The sequence below is a fragment of the Pezoporus flaviventris genome, unplaced genomic scaffold (genome assembly GCF_033815535.1).
Source record: "Pezoporus flaviventris isolate CSIRO_AGI_PZ_B2104156 unplaced genomic scaffold, CSIRO_AGI_Pfla_v1 ptg000468l, whole genome shotgun sequence".
Lineage (NCBI taxonomy): Eukaryota > Metazoa > Chordata > Aves > Psittaciformes > Psittacidae > Pezoporus > Pezoporus flaviventris.
Genome location: NW_026893015.1, coordinates 257,613 through 279,054, shown reverse-complemented (window position 1 = coordinate 279,054; position 21,442 = coordinate 257,613). Strand labels below are relative to the sequence as shown.

The 21,442-nt window shown below is 53.4% G+C and overlaps 5 protein-coding genes across 5 annotated transcripts; all 5 read right to left on the bottom strand.

The window, feature by feature from the left end:
- Window positions 1–2,153: 2,153 nt before the first annotated feature.
- LOC133263832 (feather keratin 1-like) lies at window positions 2,154–2,468 on the bottom strand. Its single transcript, XM_061443698.1, has one exon. It carries the CDS (start codon window positions 2,466–2,468, stop codon window positions 2,154–2,156), a length of 315 nt encoding a protein of 104 aa, XP_061299682.1.
- Window positions 2,469–5,742: 3,274 nt separating this feature from the next.
- Window positions 5,743–6,099, bottom strand: LOC133263800 (feather keratin 1-like). The gene has a single exon (XM_061443668.1). It carries the CDS (start codon window positions 6,076–6,078, stop codon window positions 5,743–5,745), a length of 336 nt encoding a protein of 111 aa, XP_061299652.1. The 5' UTR covers window positions 6,079–6,099.
- Window positions 6,100–9,262: 3,163 nt separating this feature from the next.
- LOC133263807 (feather keratin 1-like) lies at window positions 9,263–9,577 on the bottom strand. The gene has a single exon (XM_061443676.1). The coding sequence runs from the start codon at window positions 9,575–9,577 to the stop codon at window positions 9,263–9,265; it is 315 nt and encodes a 104-aa protein (XP_061299660.1).
- Window positions 9,578–14,591: 5,014 nt separating this feature from the next.
- Window positions 14,592–15,282, bottom strand: LOC133263822 (feather keratin 1-like). The gene is made up of 2 exons (XM_061443691.1): window positions 15,203–15,282; window positions 14,592–14,979 (listed from the first exon to the last, which is right to left on the bottom strand). The coding sequence occupies exons 1-2, from the start codon at window positions 15,280–15,282 to the stop codon at window positions 14,592–14,594; spliced, it is 468 nt and encodes a 155-aa protein (XP_061299675.1).
- Window positions 15,283–17,849: 2,567 nt separating this feature from the next.
- Window positions 17,850–18,550, bottom strand: LOC133263821 (feather keratin 1-like). The gene is made up of 2 exons (XM_061443690.1): window positions 18,421–18,550; window positions 17,850–18,196 (listed from the first exon to the last, which is right to left on the bottom strand). Exons 1-2 carry the CDS (start codon window positions 18,548–18,550, stop codon window positions 17,850–17,852), a joined length of 477 nt encoding a protein of 158 aa, XP_061299674.1.
- Window positions 18,551–21,442: the final 2,892 nt, after the last annotated feature.

Genomic DNA, 21,442 nt, shown 5'->3' with positions numbered 1-21,442 from the left:
TTTGGGTGAGCTCTATGGGTGTTGTGGTGCCTTTTTATGTCTGTAAGGTTGTACTTAATGGGTTCACATGCGAAGGTTCTGTTAGAAGGTGCAAGAAGCTTCTGCCATGTCTCGAAGAGCATGTTTGAAGAGCACACGCTGATAACGCTGATGTTTTGGTCTGGCCAAGGACCTTGTGAGCCTCATGCTCTGCCAGGGAGGAGGGGAGGCCGGGAGGAAACAGAGAAATGACACCTGACCCAAGCTAGCCAAAGAGGTATTCCATACCACAGCACGTCATGCCCAGGATGGAACTGGGAGTTACCCTGAAGGGGTGGGACTGCAGTGTTGGACGAGGTATCGGTCGGTGCTTGGTCAGGCTGGAGGGGCAAGTTATCGGTCAGCTATTGCTGAGATGTTGTATTCTCTTCCCTTGCTATTCCCTTTATCATTATTATTATTGGTGGTAGCAGTTGTGATTTGTGTTATACCTTAGTTACGAAACTGTTCTTATCTCAACCCGTGGGAGTTGCATTCTTTTCGGTTCTCCTCTCCGTCCCTCCAGGAGTAGGGGGAAGGAAAGGAAGAGGGAGGAAAGGTGGGGACTGAGTGAACAAGCTGTCTGGCTGGGTTTAAACCACAACAGTAATTCATGAGGGAAGGTGAATGTGGGGAAGGTGTTTCGAGATTTGGTTTTATTTCTCTTATTTCTACTCTGACTTTATTGAAATTTAATTTAACTTTGATAAATTATATTAATTTCTCAAGCACAGTCTGTTTTGCTGCCACTGGAGTGTTCTCCTGCCTGTGAGTGATCTCCATGTCCTTATCTTAGTTCGGGAGCCTTTTGTCGTATTGCTGTCCCCCTATCCAATTGAGGAAGAGGAGTGATAGAGCAGCTCGGTGAGCACATGGTGCCCAACCAAAGTCTACCCACCACAGAGCCCCATCTTCGCAGCACAGCTGGTCACAGACTTGGTCCTGCACTTGTCCACAGTGTGTCGTGCAGAGACCCATTGAGCCAAGGTGAGGAGGACTGTGACCTCATACTGGTGTTTTCTGTGTGACCTCAGAGCAGAGGGATGGTGGCTTGGGGTCCCTGCAGAGGTGGTCCAGAGACTTTGCAGGAGGGAGTATGGTGGTCAGGAGACCTTCTGTGTGGGTCAGTGTTGGAGCCTGCAGGGAAGAGGGGCTGGTGGTTGGGGAACCTCCAAGGCAGCATCTGTGGACCCCACAGCAAGGTGAGACCATGGCCTGGGTACACTGGCATGTTTGGAATGGAGACCAAGCAGCCAGGTGGTCAGTGCAACATAGACCCACACCTGGGTCAGAGGAGGATCTCAGAGCAAGGAGGGTGGTGACTTGGGCACACTGTATTGACTATCCATGGTCATTCCAGCAAGTGGGGACCAGGCCATGAGTTCCTGTGTGGGTGGCCCTGGGACTCCACGCGAAAGATCTCATGAGTTTATGGTGACTCCGTCAGAGGCGTTCTCATGGGAGTGTTGCCATGTTCAAGACTGTCTTTGAGCCAGCACTTGCTCAAACCTCTGTCACTTTGTGAAAGCAACCCAGGTGCCAGTGTTTGTTGGTTGTGGTGGTATATTTCCCAGGATAATTTTGGTGGCCTTTTTCACGCGTACTGATGTCCTGTTGAGCCCTGGCTTTGTGCTGCAAAAAGTTGAAAGAGCCATGGTAGAAGAATGGGGAAGAGGTGTCAGAGGTTGGGATGCAGAACTTTATTGAGACAAAAGCATGAAGATATACAAGCATAAGGAGGAAGAGAGGTGAGGTGCAAGTATGGTGACCATGCACTGAGGTCTTCTGTATGCAGTAGATTCTGTCAGAGCAGTGAGGTCTTTCAGTCTTGACTGGGGAGAAACCCACTGGAGGTCCCCCGCTGCTGCTTAGCCTGTAAGATGCTGGTGGGGCACACAGTACTGCACACAGCAGATGGGGTGGTGCGGAGAAGGAATTTGGAGAAGAGGAAGACATCCATGGGCCATGTTACCAGGCAGCCTGGTCAGGCCCCTTCCCTGCTTGCTCTGTGCCACAAGAGAAGCAGCTGAGGAAGGTGAACTGCTGTGCCAGCATTACCCCAGACGTGCATCCTCAGTCCATGTCTTTGCTTCTTGAATGTATGTGAGTGGTTTCAGGCATCTTGTGAGGGACCCTTAGCAGATGTTGCAGCCTCTTCCTCTGCCATAGCAGCCCAGGCCTCCAAAGCCGTAGCCAAGGCCGTAGCCGAAGCCCCCAGAGGAGACGGGCACTCCCTGGGCGCTGAGGACGTTGCCCACGGCAGCGGATGAGGAGGATCCGACGGCGGTGCTCTGGGGGAAGGAGCTGAGGATGGGTCCTGGCAGGGTGACCAGCACGGCGGGAGGCTGGATGACGACGCGGGAGTCCTCGCACTGCCTGACACAGGGCTCGTTGCAGCTGTTGGCCAGCGGGGTGGGTCCGCAGGGGCGGCAGAGGTCGTAGCAGGCCATGTCTGTGGTGTGGAGGGGCCCTGGCAGAGGAGAGGAGAGAATGGAAGAGAGGGTGTGGGGAGAGCAGAGGGCGTGGGGGTGCTAGGGGCGGTGGTGCAGGAGGGCGAGGCAGTGGGGAGGCTGGTGTGGGGCTGTGGGGCTGGGGAGGCGTGAGGGGTGCTGCGGCTGGGGCAGAGCGTGCTGGAAGAGCCAGGGCAGGGGTCAGGAGCAGAGGGCAAGGGGCTTGAGGCTCACCTTGTTGAGCGCGCAGGAGAAGGCGTCAGCAGAGGCGAGTGAGGGACAGAGGCTCTGGGCCGGCTTTTATGCTGGTCCTGGAGTGCCCGAGGGGGATGAAACAACCTTTGTGCATGACAGCATGTTTGTGCAAGCAGCTGGTGCATGTCAGATCCTCACAAGCAATTAGTTGTGGTTGTGTTTTCCTTCCAAGAATTCTGCAATTTCATGTCCTCCTCTTGAGGACGTGTCCTTCTGGTCCTGGCGGCAACTTTCTAGTGGGAGTTTGACAAGTCAAAAGCTTGGTGTTTATGGTGTGTCAGATTGTGCAAAACATGGAAACTGAGCTTTGGAGAGGTGGGGTGACATCAGTGATGTCATCTCTTGGCATTCGTGTGGTGTGGTTTGCGGATGCGTTGTGATGAGGAGCCCCAAGTTGTGGCAGCCCTGTCAGGCTGGTGTGGGCTTTGGAGATGTGCTGGCCGTGTGGGGCTGCTCCTTCCATCAGATTTGGTCCCTCTCCACATTGCTGCCTGGTCTCTAAGCCTGTCTGTAGGCCTGTCCTTTCCTGTTGGTTGAGCTCTCTGGGTGTCTTGGTGCCCTTTGTGCTCAAAGGTTGTCCCTTGGAGTGGTGTGTTTCTGTGGAAAGTATGTAGGCATAGGGTTGCCAATGTGGCTTTCTGAGAAGAGGTCTGAAACTTCCCCCATGTCTGGTAGAGCCTGTTGGGATTATCTGTTCCATAAGTTAAGGGAGGACCATTTCCCATTAAGGGACCCCGGGATGAAGCACGAGAAGAGTGTGAGAAGGAAAGAGGAGAAGCGACAATGTCTGTTCAACTGATCACAATCCCCAATTCCTCATCCCTTTGTGCTATTTTGGGCAAGGGAATATGTACTTCAGGAGGGAAGTTGAACCTAAAGAAGGGAGGGAGAGGGGGAAGGTGTTTTAAGATTTGGTTTTATTTCTCAGAATTCTACTGACTTTTGATTTTGATAACTTAAATTAATTTCCCTGAGTCAGGGGTGTTTTGTCGCCATCGAAAACCTAAGAGTGTTCTCCGTGTCCTTATTTTGACTCTGGAGCCTTTTGTCATATACTCTTCCTCTCATCCAGTTAAGGAAAAGGAGTGATAGAGCAGCTCAGAGAGCATTTGGTGCCCTGCCAAGGTCAACACCACAGAGAGCCCCATCTTCACATCAGGGCTGGGTCACAGGCTTGGTCCTGCACTTGTCCCAGTGCCCCCTGCAGGGCCTCTGTAGGCCAAGGTGAGGAGCATTGTGACCTCACAGTGGGGACTGTCGGTATGACCTCAGAGCAGAATCATGGTAAGTTTGGGTCGCCTGCAGAGGTGGTCCAGACATCCTGCAGCAGGGAGGACGTTGGTCAGGAGATCCCCTGTGTGGGTTACTGTTGGGTCGTGCAGTGAAGAGGGGCTGGTGGCTGCAGAACCTCCAAGGCATCATTTGTGGATCCTATAGCAAGGTGAGACCATGGCCTGGGAGCGCTGGTATGTTTGGAGTGGGGACCAATCAGCCAGGTGGTCAGTGCAACACCAACCCCACACCTGGATCAGGGAAGGACTGCATGAAAAGGAGGGTGGTGACCCAGACACCCTGCATGGGATACTCATGGTCTTCCTAGCAAGAGAAGGAATGGATATTCTTCTGGTCCCTGGTGAGGCATCACCTGGAGTTCTGTGTCCAGTTTTGGGTTCCTCAGTGGAAGAGATACATGGAGGTGCATAAGAAACCTTCCTGGAAAGCAGTGCTATGACCAGCAAGGTCAAGGTGATGGGCTGTGGTTTTAGATGTGGATTTTGAGAGGGTAAATTGTGCTTGACTGACCTCTGTCTTCTCTGTTGAAGTCAGTGGGATTTGGAGAGAGGCTGAGCAGTCTGTTGTTGAGCTGTACTTGAAAGAAACCTTTTGTCACTGTCTCCCATTACACGTTCCTAGAGAATTGGAGAAAGCCTGGGCTGTGTAAGGGCCGAGTGAGGAGGGCTGCAAAGTGACTGAAGGGCTGAGCCCAGAGGCTTGTGATCAGGCCGTGGCCAGAAGGGAAAACAGATGGAATTCCATGGGCAAAGAAGGAATTGCCAAATTTGCATTGGCCTTTTTCCATGTGAGGATGGTCAATTGGTGGAAGAGGTTGTGGGGTCTCCTGGTGGCATCTACTGAAAACCCAACTGGGCATGTTTAGGACAAGCTGCTATAACTGGCCCTGCTGTGTCAGAGGGGGTGAAGCAGCTGCTCTCTGAAGGTTTCTGCCACACTGAATGGTTGTGTGATTCTGTTTGCTGGGAGGGCTGGAGAGCCATGCTGGGGAGGAGAGTTGGTCAAGTGTGTGGTGGCACAGGGGCACTTCATCAGAGGCACGCACAGGGGAGCGTTACCAAATGAATTGTTTGAGCCAGTGATGGGCTTGTGTCACATTCTTCTGGAAGACCTCCACATGTCAGCCTGTGTTGTTGCTGGTTGTGGTGGCATATTTGATGCCTGAGACCTCGAGGTCCTTATCCAACCCCCAATGGCCTGGCTTTGTGCTGTGTGAAGTTGGAAGAGCCTTGGTAGAAATAAGGAGGAGGAAAAGTCACAGTCTGGGATGCAGAAGAACTTTATTGAGGCAAAAGAATGAAGATATAAAAGCATAAGGTGGTAGAGAGCTGGTCTAGGGTGTGAGTAGGATGACCATTCACTGAGGTTCTCTGTTTGAAGGACATGTTGTCAGAGCACTGAGGTCTTCCTGTCCTGAACTGGGAGGAGCCCACTAAAGGTCCCCATAATCTTTCTTAGCTTGTGAGATGCTGGTTGTGACAGAGAGTACCTGACATAGCAGATGGAGTGATGAGGAGAAGGAATTGGAGGAAAAGGAGGAGGTCCGTGGGTGATGGTGACAGACAGCCTGGGCAGGCCCCTGCCCTGCTTGCTTTCTTGGTGCCTTGAGAGGAGGAGCTGTGGACAGCAGATATATGTATCAGGAATAGCCTGGACATGCATCCTCAATCGTTGCCATGGCTTCCATGGTGTGGGTGGCTGGTTTCATGCGTGTTGTCAATGGCCCTTAGCAGATGTTGCAGCCTCTTCCACCGCCGTAGCAGCCCAGGCCTCCAAAGCCGTAGTCCAGGCCTCCGAAGCCGTAGCCAAGGCCGTAGCCGAAGCCCCCAGAGGAGACGGGCACTCCCTGGGCGCTGAGGACGTTGCCCACAGCAGCGGATGAGGAGGATCCGACGGCGGTGCTCTGGGGGAAGGAGCTGAGGATGGGTCCTGGCAGGGTGACCAGCACGGTGGAAGGCTGGATGACGACGCGGGAGTCCTCACACTGCCTGACACAGGGCTCGTTGCAGCTGTTGGCCAGCGGGGTGGGTCCGCAGGGGCGGCAGAGGTCGTAGCAGGCCATGTCTGTGGTGTGGAGGGGCCCTGGCAGGGGAGAGGAGAGGAGAGAATGGAAGAGAGGGTGTGGGGAGAGCGGAGGGCGTGGGGGTGCGAGGGGCGGTGGTGCAGGAGGGCGAGGCAGTGGGGAGGCTGGTGTGGGGCTGTGGGACTGTGGAGGCGTGAGGGGTGCTGAGGCTGGGGCAGAGCGTGCTGGAAGAGCCGGGGCAGGGGGTCAGGAGCAGAGGGCAAGGGGCTTGAGGCTCACCTTGTTGAGCGCGCAGGAGAAGGCGTCAGCAGAGGCGAGTGAGGGACAGAGGCTCTGGGCCGGCTTTTATGCTGGTCCCCGAGGGGCGGGACAGCCTTTGCGCATGGCAGCATTTGTCAGAAAGCAGCTGGTGCGTGCCACAGCCTGGCAAGTCATGAGCTGGGGCGTGTTCTCCTTCCCACAGTGCTCCCTTTGCATGTCCTCCTGGTGAGGACGTGTCCATCCGGCCCTGGCGGCAGCCTTGAAGTGAGAGTAGGTTTCTGGGACCATTTGCATGGAAGATGCCTGTCAGGCTGTTCTGCAGATACAGCCATGGCCTTGGAGACGTGGGGTGTCATCACTGAGGTCATTCGGTGGCACTTGTGTGTTGTGGTTTTTGGTGCCTTGTGAAGAGGTGGCTCCATGTTCATTGCAGCCCTGTCGGGCTGGTCTGGGCTCTGGAGTTTTGGTGGCATGAGGGGCTGCCTCTTCCGTCCCATTTGTTCCCTCCCTGCCTTGCTGCCATGTCCCTTCGCTTGTCTTTAGGCCTGTCCTTTTCCATTGGGTGAGCTCTGTGGGTGTCAATGTGGATCTCCTTGTGCCCTTTGTGCTTTTATGGTTGTAGCTGGAGAAAGGGGGCTGCCTACTTGGGTTTTTGCCCACCTAGTGGTGTTCCAGGGGGTGGTGCTGAGGGCAGGCCTAGGTTGCCTCTTTGTTAGAGCAGGCTTGTCCTGCTAGCCCAGGTTCAGTGTTGTTGAGGGATTCCTGATGTGGGGATTCCTGACAGTGCTGTGGAAGTCGTGTGTTGGCCCCTCTCTAGTGCTTCCCTGATTAGGGGTTGGCACATTTTCAGTCCGGACTCTGGTGTGATGCATTGCTAGATGTGGGGCACCTCACAAAGGCAGTTGTGGTTCTGGAGAGCCTGTGAGGATGTCAGTGGAAGAGGTGTTAGGGAGCAGTTGCCAGGGGAATCGTGCACCAGGTTTGTGATCTTTGCCTGGGGTAGTGCCACTGCGTGACACCATTTCTCTGCTCAGTGTTGACAGGTGAAAGTTGATTTGGAGATTAAAGAGGGGTTTGGATGCAGAGATGCTTTACATGGCCACAGAGGTTGGGCCCTGTTAGTGGTGGATTCATGCTGATGGGCTGATGCCTGGCAAGGCCTGCCCCAGTTCATCCAAGGTGAGTGTTTTGCAGGCTGGTTGTCAGGTGAGCTGTTTTGTGGTTGGGGAAATTGAAGGGAGGTCAGAGGGAGAGCTTTTGGACTGGATGTATGGAAGTCCCTGGAGCATGAAGGTAACCAATAATACTGAGGGAGCTGCCTGTTCTTCTTGGGAGGTGTGTCTTATGTATCTTAGGAGAGTTAATAGTGCCTGGAAGTGGTTCCTGAACAGGAGGAAAGAGCTGAATGGCCTCTTCTTTTGAAGAAGACTAGGAAGGCACAACTGGGAAGCTAGAAGCTCTTGAGTCTGATCATGTTCCCATAGAAGGTGATGTAGGAAGTCTTCCTAGAAAGGACTGTGAATGTCTTCCCAGGAAGGACAAGAAATTGAGATGAAGTTCTAGCATATATTTGCAAATGGTAAATCACGCTTGATTGAACTCTGTCTCCTCTCCATGGGAGTGCCCATCATTGTGGATGAGGAGACAGCCATAGCTGGTGCTTACCTTGAATTTCTTTGTAAAGTCTTTGACCCTTTCACCCCTCACATGCTCATCAACAAGCTGACAAAGTACCTTTTGTGTCTGGTGCCAGTGCACTGGGCTTCTGCGTAGTTGAAGGGCTGAGCCCAGCGGCTTATGATGAGTAGCAGAAAGTCCATTTGAGGGCAAGTCTCAAGTAGTGTAGCTCAGGAGTTGTACGTGGGGCCAGCCCTGTGCCACATCCTCCTTAAGGACCGGGCCAATGTGATGGAGTGACCCCACAGCAAGTGGTCAATTCATAGTCCTCATTTTGAAAAAGCTAGAAAGAAGAGCCGGGCTAACTACAGGCTGGTCAGCGTCATCTCTGTGCCAGAAGAGAGCATGGAGCAGATTCTCCTGGTAACTATGCCAAAACACTTGAAAAAGGGAGAGGTCATCACTGACAACCAGAAGGGCTTCAGAGTGGGTGAATTCTTCCTGACAAATTTGGGGTCTTTCTATGAGGGGTTATAGCATTGGTGGTTAAGGGAAGATGTACTGTTGTCATATACCTGGACTTGTGCAAAGCATTTGATAGTCTCCCAATCGATAACCTTGTCTCTAAAGCAGAGAGAGGTGGAGACGAAATGTGAACCACTTGGTGGATATCTTGACCCATGACTCTTTTGTCATATTTTCTCTGTCTGTTTGCAGAGGAAAAGTGATGGAGTACGTTAGCAGGCACCAGGCAGAGGTAACACAGAACATATGAAGAACGTGCGACAGAGGCATGGCTGGAAGTGCATAAATGTGTCCAAGCCTTTGTTTGCGGAGGCAATGAGATGATGTGATGTGCGGGAATCTCCCCGAGTGCAGTGGGTGGTGTTGCTGGTGCTATGCTTCCCAAAAGAGCTCTGGTGATGCCTGTTTCAACCCACCCCCATGGCCTGTTGAGCCCTGTTGTTGTGCTGGGTGCGACTGGATGAGCCTTTGGGGAAAAAGTGAAGAGGAAGGGCCTGAGGCTGGGATGCAGGAGAACTTTATTGAAAAAAAAAAAAGTGGAAAGGCAGGAGCACCAAGAGGGAGGGAACCAGTCAGAGGTACGAGTAGGGCCACCATATTAGAAGGGAAAATGCAGAGACAAAAGTGAGAGAAGAGGAGGAGTTCCGTGGCCTTGGTTACAGATAGCATTGGCTAAATCCTTTCCCTGCTTGATTTCATTCTGCCTTCAGAGGAGCAGTACTGGATGGAGAATGTATAAGCCAACAGTGGCACAAACATGCTTTCTGATTCCTTGCTGTGGCTTCTAGGGTGGTTGGTGTTACGGTGCTGTCAATGGCCCTTAGCAGATGTTGCAGCCTCTTCCCCTGCCGTAGCAGCCGAGGCCTCCGAAGCCGTAGCCAAGGCCGTAGCCGAAGCCCCCAGAGGAGACGGGCACTCCCTGGGCGCTGAGGATGTTGCCCACAGCAGCGGATGAGGAGGATCCGACAGCGGTGCTCTGGGGGAAGGAGCTGAGGATGGGTCCTGGCAGGGTGACCAGCACGGTGGAAGGCTGGATGACGACGCGGGAGTCCTCGCACTGCCTGACACAGGGCTCGTTGCAGCTGTTGGCCAGCGGGGTGGGTCCGCAGGGGCGGCAGAGGTCGTAGCAGGCCATGTCCGTGGTGTGGAGGGGCCCTGGAAGACTAAAGGAGAGGAGAGAATGGAAGAGAGGGTGTGGGGAGAGCGGAGGGCGTGGGGGTGCAAGGGGCGGTGGTGCAGGAGGGCGAGGCAGTGGGGAGGCTGGTGTCGGGCTGTGGGGCTGGGGAGGTGTGAGGGGTGCTGAGGCTGGGGCAGAGCGTGCTGGAAGAGCCGGGGCAGGGGGTCAGGAGCAGAGGGCAAGGGGCTTGAGGCTCACCTTGTTGAGCGCGCAGGAGAAGGCGTCAGCAGAGGCGAGTGAGGGACAGAGGCTCTGGGCCGGCTTTTATGCTGGTCCCCGAGGGGCGGGACAGCCTTTGCGCATGGCAGCATTTGTCAGAAAGCAGCTGGTGCGTGCCACAGCCTGGCAAGTCATGAGCTGGGGCGTTTTCTCCTTCCCACAGTGCTCCCTTGGCATGTCCTCCTGGTGAGGACGTGTCCATCCGGCCCTGGCGGCAGCCTTGAAGTGCAAATAATAAAGGCTGAATACTTGGTTTTGATGGTGCATTTCAGGACAGCTGGCAGTTCATGCGACCAAAACACTGAAGAGATGGGTTTCTGTGAGTGAGGTCATCTCTTAGCACTTTTGTGGTGTGGTTTGTGGGTGCCTTGTGAAGAGGGGACCCCATGTCCTCACAACCCTGTCATCCTTTTCTGGGCTTTGGAGCTGTGCTGGCTGCGAGGAGCTTCCCTTTCTTTTGCGTTCAGTCTCTCCTCACCTTGTTGCCAGGTCACCAAGCCTGCCTTTGGGCCTTTCCCTTTGGGTGAGTTCTGTGGGTGTCCTGGTGCCCTTCTGCCTGTGAGGTTGTCACTGGCTGTAGTGGGTTTAGGTGGAAATGTTTTGGTAGCCATTGGGCTGCTGTGTAGGTTCTGTGTGAAGATGCCAGAAGCTTTTTCCAAGTCCAATAGAGACTGTGGGAAAGGCACAAATAAGTTCGTGGAGGGCTGTTTCCTGTGGAAGAGGCCCCGTGATGGAGCAGGGGAAGAGTGTGAGGGGGAAGGAAGAGCAGAGACAGTGTGGTGTGAACTGACCACAATTCCCATTCCATCTCTCTGTGCTATTTTGCACAAGGGAGTAAGTAATTTGGAAGGGAAGATGAACCCTGAAGAAGGGAGAGGTTGGGGGAAGGTGTTTTAATAATTGTTTTTATTTCTCTTAATTCTACTTTAACTTGTGATAAATTGATTTCACTGAGTCAAGTCTGTTTTGCTGCTGCTGGGACGTGCTGAGTGATCTCCATGTCCTTGTGTCTACTTGGGATACTCTCCCCCTACCTGATTGAGGAAGAATAGTGCTAGAGTTGCTCAATGAGCGCTTGGTACCCAGCCAAGGTCAAACCATCTCAGAGCCCCATCTTCAAAGAACTGGGTTATAGGCTTATTTCTGCACATTGCTCCGAGTGCCCCCTGCAGGGCTCCATTGAGCCTATGTAAGGAGGATTGTGACTTCACCCTGGGGGCTTTCTGTGTGACCTGAGAACAGAGGGATCCTGGCTTCGGGTCCCCTGCAGATTTGTTTCAGAAACAGAGCAGCAGGGAGGATGATCGGTCCAGAGACCCCCTGCACTGTTGGGCCTGCAGTGACGAGGGGCTGGTGGCCACATAAGCACCTCACCAAGGCATCATTTGTGGACCCCATAGCAAGGTGAGACCATGGCCTGGGGACTCTGACATGGCCGGAATGGGGAAAAGGCAGCCAGAAAGTCAGTGTAACAGGAAAACACACCTGACTCAGAAGAGGATCCCAGAGCAGGAGAGTGGAGACCAGTGCACTCTGCATGGGATACCATTGGTCCTCGCAGCAGTCAGTGTCAGAGACATGAGTTCCTTTGTGGTTGGCCCTGTTACTCTATCCAAATGTTCTCATGAGCCTGGGTGACTCCATAAAAGTCGTGCACATGGGAGCAATGTCATGTTCAGTGCTTTCTTTGAGACAGTAATGGGCTTGCGTCATGTTCTGAAAGGCTTCCATGGGTCGGTTTGCTTGTGGTGGCATATTTCATAGGGAAATCTTTGTGGCCCTTGTTCACTCACCCCAATGGCCTGTTGAACCCTGGCTTTGTGCTGCATGAAGCTGGAAGAGCCATGGTAAAAGAATAGGAGAAGAGGTGTCAAAGGCTTGAATGCAGAAGAACTTTATTGTGACGAGAGTGAAAATATAAAAGCATAAGGTGGTAGAGAGCGGGTCTAAGGTGCAAGTAGGGCAACCATCCACTGAGGTTTCCTGTTTAGAGTGGATTTTGACAGAGCACTGTGGTCTTGCTGGCATGAATTGGGAAGACCCCACTAAAGGTCCCCTGAATCTTTCTTAGCTTGTGAGATGCTGTTTGTGGCTCGCAATACTGGACATAGCAGATGGTTGACGCACAGAAGGAAGTGAGATGAGGAGGTCCATGGGGCATGTTACTAGGCAACACAGGCTGTGGGGAGGCTGGTGTGGGGCTGTGGGTCTGTGGTGCTGTGGAGGCGTGAGGGGTGCTGAGGCTGGGGCAGAGTGTGCTGGAAGAGCCAGGGCAGGGGGGCAGGAGCAGAGGGCAAGGGGCTTGAGGCTCACCTTGTTGAGCGCGCAGGAGAAGGCGTCAGCAGAGGCGAGTGAGGGACGGAGGCTCTGGGCCGGCTTTTATGCTGGTCCTGCAGTGCCTGAGGGGGCTGAGACAGTCTTTGTGCATGACAGCATGTTTGTGCAAGCAGCTGGTGCATGTCAAACATGTGCAAGCAATTAGTTGTGGTTGTGTTTTCCCTATTGCAATTCTGCAATTTATTGTCCTCCTGTTGAGGACGTGTCCTTCTGGCCCTGGCGGCAGCTTTCAAGTATTAGAGACCAAAGGCTTGGTGTTGATGGTGCATGTCAGGGCATTTGGCAGAACATGCAACAAAAGTATTGGAGTAATGGGGGTGTCATCATTGATGACATCCTGTGGCACTCATGTCTGTGGTTTGTGGGTTTCTTGCAGTGCTTCCTGATGGCTGAAATAGAGCTCATCCCTTTGTATCAGTGTGAAAATCAAGAGAGTGGATGTGGCACACTAGAGCCTGGACAGTCTGATCTGTGCCCAGTGTTAGGCTCCATTTATGTTTCTTAGATTTACAGGACAACCTCTTCAGTTATTTCAACTCTGTGTTCTGAGGTCATAATGAAATCCAGTGAAGACACAAGAAACCGGGGCTGTACTCATTTTTGCCCAGTGTAGGTTAAGACGTAAATCCTCTTCTTCAGCAGACAACTCATAACGTACAACATCTGAGTGTTCTCATAGTGTACTTATGACCAAGGATGCGGTTTGCCCCCTTGTCTGCCAGGGCACACTGCTGACTCCTATTGAACCTGCTGCCAGGCAGCACCCCCAGGTGCCTTTCTGCAGGGCTGCTTTCCAGGAACTCCTCTCCCAGGCTGTGCTTGTGTCCAGCATCGCTCCATCCCAGGCGCAGAATCCAGCATTTGTGCTTCTTACATTTCATGCCATTGATGGTTGCCCAATGCTGCAACCTATCTAGATCCTTCTGCAAGACCTCTTGTCCTTCAAGAGAATCAACAGCAACTCCCAGTCCCATCAGCAAGCTTGTGAACAGTGCATTCAACTGCTGCCTGTAGAGGTGTGATAAAAATATTGTCCAGAAATGACCCTGGAATGGATCCCTGGGGAATATTGCAGGTGACCCTTCACAAAGCACATCTAGCTCCATTCTCTTTGACACTTTCAGCCCTGCTCTTGAGGAGTTCTTTATCCAATGTATGGTGTACCTGCTCATGTCACATTTGAACAAGTTGTCCAGGAGGATGTTGTGAAGGACAAGAGTTCAGCCAGGGCAGATGCCAAGTCTTGTTTGTGGGGAGAAGTGACCCCGTGTAGCAGGAATATCTGTGGGACCAATGGGTTAGAAACCGTCTTAGGAGAGAATGACGTTGTGGTCCTAGTGGAGCAGAAACGGACCATGAGATGACAACCTACCCTTGTAAGAAAAGGGTCCACCAGTCTCCAGGGCTTCATTCAGTGGTGCTGCAGTGGGTAAGGGGAGGGCAGCATCCCTTGCTTGTCAGAAATGTTGAGGAGAATGCCATGTGGGATTCATTTCTTGGTGCCCCAGTGAGGAAGGACTTGGACTTTCTGGAGCAGGAGCAGTGCAGGGTCACCAAGAGACTGGAGGGTCTGGATCATCTTTCATAGAGAAGAGGTTGAGAAGTGAACCACCCAAGAGAGGAGGATGTGCAGGGTGCCCATCATCAATGGGAGTAAAGCCGCTGATGGCAGGGAAAGAAGTGGTGGGAACCCAGCTCTTGTTACTGGTGTGCACATGCAGAAGAGGCTGCCCTGGGTACAAGGGGAAAGAGATGGGATTGCATGGGCAAACCAGGCAAGCCTTTTTGCCTGTGTGGAAGGGCAAAGAGTGGAAGAGGTGGTGGAGTCTCTGTGCTGTGAGCTACTGAAAACCCAACTGGCCATGGTCCCACACCTGCAGCTCTAGTTGTCCTGTTCATGAAAAGGGATTAAGTCAGCTCCTCTGGAGAGGTTCCTGCTGTTGAAAGTGATTCTGAGGAGACTCGGGCTGGGATGCTGGAAACTTTATTTAGACAAAAGAATGAAAATGTAAGAGCAGCAAAAGCACCAAGTGGAAGTGAGACAGTCTGAGGTGCAAGGAGTGCAACCATGAGCAGAAGAGTTCTGCTTGCAGTTCTTCCTGCCCTGCAGCGCAAGCAGCATAGCAGAGGTCCCCCATATTCTTTGACTTGTTAGAAGGGGTTTGCAGCAGAGAGTCCTGGACACAGGCAAAGAGATGATGCCAAGAAGGAAGTAGTACAACAGGAGGAGGTGCAGGGGCAATATTTTCAGGCATCCTGGGCAGGCCCCATGCGCTGTTTCTTCTCTTGGTGGCTCGAGACGGGGAGCTGTGGACAGCAGGTCCCCATGTCAGGAACTGCACAGAACTGCATCCTCAGACCTTGCCATGGCTTTGAGGGTTTCGGTGGCTGGCTTCAGGTGTGTTGTCAATGGCCCTTAGCAGATGTTGTATCCCCTTCCTCTGCCGTAGCAGCCCAGGCCTCCAAAGCCGTAGCCCAGGCCTCCATAGCCGTAGCCAAGGCCGTAGCCGAAGCCCCCAGAGGAGACGGGCACTCCCTGGGCGCTGAGGACGTTGCCCACGGCAGCGGATGAGGAGGATCCGACGGCGGTGCTCTGGGGGAAGGAGCTGAGGATGGGTCCTGGCAGGGTGACCAGCACGGTGGAAGGCTGGATGACGACGCGGGAGTCCTCGCACTGCCTGACACAGGGCTCGTTGCAGCTGTTGGCCAGCGGGGTGGGTCCGCAGGGGCGGCAGAGGTCGTAGCAGGCCATGTCTGTGGTGTGGAGGGGCCCTGGGAGAGCAGGGGAGAGGAGAGGAGAGAAGAGAGGTTGTGGGGAGAGCAGAGGGCATGGGAGTGCGAGGGGCGGTGGTGCAGGAGGGCGAGGCAGTGGGGAGGCTGGTGTGGGGCTGTGGGGCTGGGGAGGCGTGAGGGGTGCTGAGGCTGGGGCAGAGCGTGCTGGAAGAGCCGGGGCAGGGGGGCAGGAGCAGAGGGCAAGGGGCTTGAGGCTCACCTTGTTGAGCGCGCAGGAGAAGGCGTCAGCAGAGGCGAGTGAGGGACAGAGGCTCTGGGCCGGCTTTTATGCTGGTCCTGGAGTGCCCGAGGGGGCTGAGACAGTCTTTGTGCATGACAGCATGTTTGTGCAAGCAGCTGGTGCATGTCAGATCCTCGCAAGCAATTATTTGTGGCTGTGTTTTCCTTCCAAGAGTTCTGGAATTTCATGTCCTCCTGTTGAGGACGTGTCCTTCTGGCCCTGGCGGCAGCTTTCAAGTATTAGAGACCAAAGGCTTGGTGTTGATGGTGCATGTCAGGGCATTTGGCAGAACATGCAGCAAAAGCGTTGGAGAGGGGGGGTGTCATCATTGATGTCATCCTGTGACACTCGTGGCTGTGGTTTGTGGCTGGGTTGTGAAGAGGGGGCCCCATGTCCTTTCAGCCCCGGGGCTGTGCTGGCTATGAGAGGCTGCCCCTTCCATTGCATTAGGTTCCTCCCTGACTTGCTGCTGGGTCACTAGTCCTGTCTGTAGGCCTTTCCTTTCCTTTTGGGTGAGCTCTATGGGTGTTGTGGTGCCTTTTTATGTCTGTAAGGTTGTACTTAATGGGTTCACATGCGAAGGTTCTGTTAGAAGATGCAAGAAGCTTCTGCCATGTCTCGAAGAGCATGTTTGAAGAGCACACGCTGATAACGCTGATGTTTTGGTCTGGCCAAGGACCTTGTGAGCCTCATGCTCTGCCAGGGAGGAGGGGAGGCCGGGAGGAAACAGAGAAATGACACCTGACCCAAGCTAGCCAAAGAGGTATTCCATACCACAGCACGTCATGCCCAGGATGGAACTGGGAGTTACCCTGAAGGGGTGGGACTGCAGTGTTGGATGAGGTATCGGTCGGTGCTTGGTTAGGCTGGAGGGGCAAGTTATCGGTCAGCTATTGCTGAGATGTTGTATTCTCTTCCCTTGCTATTCCCTTTATCATTATTATTATTGGTGGTAGCAGTTGTGATTTGTGTTATACCTTAGTTACGAAACTGTTCTTATCTCAACCCTTGGGAGTTGCATTCTTTTCGGTTCTCCTCTCCGTCCCTCCAGGAGTAGGGGGAAGGAAAGGAAGAGGGAGGAAAGGTGGGGACTGAGTGAACAAGCTGTCTGGCTGGGTTTAAACCACAACAGTAATTCATGAGGGAAGGTGAATGTGGGGAAGGTGTTTCGAGATTTGGTTTCATTTCTCTTATTTCTACTCTGACTTTGTTGAAATTTAATTTAACTTTGATAAATTATATTAATTTCTCAAGCACAGTCTGTTTTGCTGCCACTGGAGTGTTCTCCTGCCTGTGAGTGATCTCCATGTCCTTATCTTAGTTCGGGAGCCTTTTGTCGTATTGCTGTCCCCCTATCCAATTGAGGAAGAGGAGTGATAGAGCAGCTCGGTGAGCACATGGTGCCCAACCAAAGTCTACCCACCACAGAGCCCCATCTTCGCAGCACAGCTGGTCACAGACTTGGTCCTGCACTTGTCCACAGTGCGTAGTGCAGAGACCCATTGAGCCAAGGTGAGGAGGACTGTGACCTCATACTGGTGTTTTCTGTGTGACCTCAGAGCAGAGGGATGGTGACTTGGGGTCCCCTGCAGAGGTGGTCCAGAGACTTTGCAGGTGGGAGTATGGTGGTCAGGAGACCTTCTGTGTGGGTCAGTGTTGGAGCCTGCAGGGAAGAAGGGCTGGTGGTTGGGGAACCTCCAAGGCAGCATCTGTGGACCCCACAGCAAGGTGAGACCATGGCCTGGGTACACTGGCATGTTTGGAATGGAGACCAAGCAGCCAGGTGGTCAGTGCAACATCGACCCACACCTGGGTCAGAGGAGGATCTCAGAGCAAGGAGAGTGGTGACTTGGGCACACTGTATTGACTATCCATGGTCATTCCAGCAAGTGGGGACCAGGCCATGAGTTCCTGTGTGGGTGGCCCTGGGACTCCACGCGAAAGATCTCATGAGTTTATGGTGACTCCGTCAGAGGCGTTCTCATGGGAGTGTTGCCATGTTCAAGACTGTCTTTGAGCCAGCACTTGCTCAAACCTCTGTCACTTTGTGAAAGCAGCCCAGGTGCCAGTCTTTGTTGGTTGTGGTGGTATATTTCCCAGGATAATTTTGGTGTCCTTTTTCACGCGTACTGATGGCCTGTTGAGCCCTGGCTTTGTGCTGCAAAAAGTTGAAAGAGCCATGGTAGAAGAACGGGGAAGAGGTGTCAGAGGTTGGGATGCAGAACTTTATTGAGACAAAAGCATGAAGATATACAAGCATAAGGAGGAAGAGAGGTGAGGTGCAAGTATGGTGACCATGCACTGAGGTCTTCTGTATGCACTAGATTTTGTCAGAGCAGTGAGGTCTTTCAGTCTTGACTGGGGAGAAACCCACTGGAGGTCCCCCGCTGCTGCTTAGCCTGTAAGATGCTGGTGGGGCATACAGTACTGCACACAGCAGATGGGGTGGTGCGGAGAAGGAATTTGGAGAAGAGGAAGACATCCATGGGCCATGTTACCAGGCAGCCTGGTCGGGCCCCTTCCCTGCTTGCTCTGTGCCACAAGAGAAGCAGCTGAGGAAGGTGAACTGCTGTGCCAGCATTACCCCAGACGTGCATCCTCAGTCCATGTCTTTGCTTCTTGAATGTATGTGAGCGGTTTCAGGCATCTTGTGAGGGACCCTTAGCAGATGTTGCAGCCTCTTCTTCTGCCGTAGCAGCCCAGGCCTCCGAAGCCGTAGCCAAGGCCGTAGCCGAAGCCCCCAGAGGAGACGGGCACTCCCTGGGCGCTGAGGACGTTGCCCACGGCAGCGGATGAGGAGGATCCGACGGCGGTGCTCTGGGGGAAGGAGCTGAGGATGGGTCCTGGCAGGGTGACCAGCACGGTGGAAGGCTGGATGACGACGCGGGAGTCCTCGCACTGCCTGACACAGGGCTCGTTGCAGCTGTTGGCCAGCGGGGTGGGTCCGCAGGGGGGGCAGAGGTCGTAGCAGGCCATGTCTGTGGTGTGGAGGGGCCCTGGCAGGGGAGAGGAGAGGAGAAGATGGAAGAGAGGGTGTGGGGAGAGCGGAGTGCGTGGGGGTGCGAGGGGCGGTGGTGCAGGAGGGCGAGGCTGTGGGGAGGCTGGTGTGGGGCTGTGGGGCTGGGGAGGCGTGAGGGGTGCTGAGGCTGGGGCAGAGCGTGCTGGAAGAGCCGGGGCAGGGGGGCAGGAGCAGAGGGCAAGGGGTGTGAGGCTCACCTTGTTGAGCGCGCAGGAGAAGGCGTCAGCAGAGGCGAGTGAGGGACAGAGGCTCTGGGTCGGCTTTTATGCTGGTCCTGGAGTGCCCGAGGGGGATGAAACAGCCTTTGTGCATGACAGCATGTTTGTGCAAGCAGCTGGTGCATGTCAGATCCTCACAAGCAATTCGTTGTGGTTGTGTTTTCCTTTCAAGAATTCTGCAATTTCATGTCCTCCTCTTGAGGACGTGTCCTTCTGGTCCTGGTGGCAACTTTTTAGTGGAGTGTGACAGGTCAAAAGCTTGGTGTTGATGGTGTGTGTCAGATTGTGCAAAACATGGAAACTGAGCTTTGGAGAGGTGGGGTGACATCAGTGATGTCATCTCTTGGCATTCGTGTGGTGTGGTTTGCGGATGCGTTGTGATGAGGAGCCCCAAGTCGTGGCAGCCCTGTCAGGCTGGTGTGGGCTTTGGAGATGTGCTGGCCGTGTGGGGCTGCTCCTTCCATCAGATTTGGTCCCTCTCCACATTGCTGCCTGGTCTCTAAGCCTGTCTGTAGGCCTGTCCTTTCCTGTGGGGTGAGCTCTGTGGGTGTCTTGGTGCCCTTTGTGCTCAAAGGTTGTCCCTTGGAGTGGTGTGTTTCTGTGGAAAGTGTTATGTAGGCATAGGGTTGCCAATGTGGCTTTATGAGAAGAGGTCTGAAACTTCCCCCATGTCTGGTAGAGCCTGTTGGGATTATCTGTTCCATAAGTTAAGGGAGGACCATTTCCCATTAAGGGACCCCGGGATGAAGCACGAGAAGAGTGTGAGAAGGAAAGAGGAGAAGCGACAATGTCTGTTCAACTGATCACAATCCCCAATTCCTCATCCCTTTGTGCTATTTTGGGCAAGGGAATACGTACTTCAGGAGGGAAGTTGAACCTAAAGAAGGGAGGGAGAGGGGGAAGGTGTTTTCAGATTTGTTTTCATTTCTCAGAATTCTACTGACTTTTGATTTTGATAACTTAATTTCCCTGAGTCAGGGGTGTTTTGTCGCCATCGAAAACCTAAGAGTGTTCTCCGTGTCCTTATTTTGACTCTGGAGCCTTTTGTCATATACTCTTCCTCTCATCCAGTTAAGGAAAAGGAGTGATAGAGCAGCTCAGAGAGCACTTGGTGCCCAGCCAAGGTCAACACCACAGAGAGCCCCATCTTCACAGCAGGGCTGGGTCACAGGCTTGGTCCTGCACTTGTCCCAGTGCCCCCTGCAGGGCCTCTGTAGGCCAAGGTGAGGAGCATTGTGACCTCACAGTGGGGACTGTCGGTATGACCTCAGAGCAGAATCATGGTAAGTTTGGGTCGCCTGCAGAGGTGGTCCAGACATCCTGCAGCAGGGAGGACGTTGGTCAGGAGATCCCCTGTGTGGGTTACTGTTGGGTCGTGCAGTGAAGAGGGGCTGGTGGCTGCAGAACCTCCAAGGCATCATTTGTGGATCCTATAGCAAGGTGAGACCATGGCCTGGGAGCGCTGGTATGTTTGGAATGGGGACCAATCAGCCAGGTGGTCAGTGCAACACCAACCCCACACCTGGATCAGGGAAGGACTGCATGAAAAGGAGGGTGGTGACCCGGACACCCTGCATGGGATACTCATGGTCTTCCTAGCAAGAGAAGGAATGGATATTCTTCTGGTCCCTGGTGAGGCATCACCTGGAGTTCTGTGTCCAGTTTTGGGTTCCTCAGTGGAAGAGATACATGGAGGTGCATAAGAAACCTTCCTGGAAAGCAGTGCTCTGACCAGCAAGGTCAAGGTGATGGGCTGTGGTTTTAGATGTGGATTTTGAGAGGGTAAATTGTGCTTGACTGACCTCTGTCTTCTCTGTTGAAGCTAGTGGGATTTGGAGAGAGGCTGAGCAGTGTCTGTTGTTGAGCTGTACTTGAAAGAAACCTTTTGTCACTGTCTCCCATTACACGTTCCTAGAGAACTGGAGAAAGCCTGGGCTGTGTAAGGGCCGAGTGAGGAGGGCTGCAAAGTGACTGAAGGGCTGAGCCCAGAGGCTTGTGATCAGGCCGTGGCCAGAAGGGAAAACAGATGGAATTCCATGGGCAAAGAAGGAATTGCCAAATTTGCATTGGCCTTTTTCCATGTGAGGATGGTCAATTGGTGGAAGAGGTTGTGGGGTCTCCTGGTGGCATCTACTGAAAACCCAACTGGGCATGTTTAGGACAAGCTGCTATAACTGGCCCTGCTGCGTCAGAGGGGGTGAAGCAGCTGCTCTCTGAAGGTTTCTGCCACACTGAATGGTTGTGTGATTCTGTTTGCTGGGAGGGCTGGAGAGCCATGCTGGGGAGGAGAGTTGGTCAAGTGTGTGGTGGCACAGGGGCACTTCATCAGAGGCACGCACAGGGGAGCGTTACCAAATGAATTGTTTGAGCCAGTGATGGGCTTGTGTCACATTCTGGAAGACCTCCACATGTCAGCCTGTGTTGTTGCTGGTTGTGGTGGCATATTTGATGCCTGAGACCTCGAGGTCCTTATCCAACCCCCAATGGCCTGGCTTTGTGCTGTGTGAAGTTGGAAGAGCCTTGGTAGAAATAAGGAGGAGGAAAAGTCACAGTCTGGGATGCAGAAGAACTTTATTGAGGCAAAAGAATGAAGATATAAAAGCATAAGGTGGTAGAGAGCTGGTCTAGGGTGTGAGTAGGATGACCATTCACTGAGGTTCTCTGTTTGAAGCACATGTTGTCAGAGCACTGAGGTCTTCCTGTCCTGAACTGGGAGGAGCCCACTAAAGGTCCCCATAATCTTTCTTAGCTTGTGAGATGCTGGTTGTGACAGAGAGTACCTGACATAGCAGATGGAGTGATGAGGAGAAGGAATTGGAGGAAAAGGAGGAGGTCCGTGGGTGATGGTGACAGACAGCCTGGGCAGGCCCCTGCCCTGCTTGCTTTCTTGGTGCCTTGAGAGGAGGAGCTGTGGACAGCAGATATATGTATCAGGAATAGCCTGGACATGCATCCTCAATCGTTGCCATGGCTTCCATGGTGTGGGTGGCTGGTTTCATGCGTGTTGTCAATGGCCC

Bases quoted from the DNA above. Each gene is read 5' to 3' on its own strand.
- LOC133263832 (XM_061443698.1), bottom strand. From the start codon at position 2,468: ATGGCCTGCTACGACCTCTGCCGCCCCTGCGGACCCACCCCGCTGGCC.
- LOC133263800 (XM_061443668.1), bottom strand. From the start codon at position 6,078: ATGGCCTGCTACGACCTCTGCCGCCCCTGCGGACCCACCCCGCTGGCC.
- LOC133263807 (XM_061443676.1), bottom strand. From the start codon at position 9,577: ATGGCCTGCTACGACCTCTGCCGCCCCTGCGGACCCACCCCGCTGGCC.
- LOC133263822 (XM_061443691.1), bottom strand. From the start codon at position 15,282: ATGCACAAAGACTGTCTCAGCCCCCTCGGGCACTCCAGGACCAGCATA. The intron at 14,980-15,202 runs CCTCTGCTGACG...CCCACAACCTCT, and splicing joins GAGCCTCTGTCCCTCACTCG to CTTCTCTCCTCTCCTCTCCC.
- LOC133263821 (XM_061443690.1), bottom strand. From the start codon at position 18,550: ATGCACCAGCTGCTTGCACAAACATGCTGTCATGCACAAAGGCTGTTT. The intron at 18,197-18,420 runs CTGCGCGCTCAA...TTCTCCTCTCCT, and splicing joins GCCTCTGCTGACGCCTTCTC to CTCCCCTGCCAGGGCCCCTC.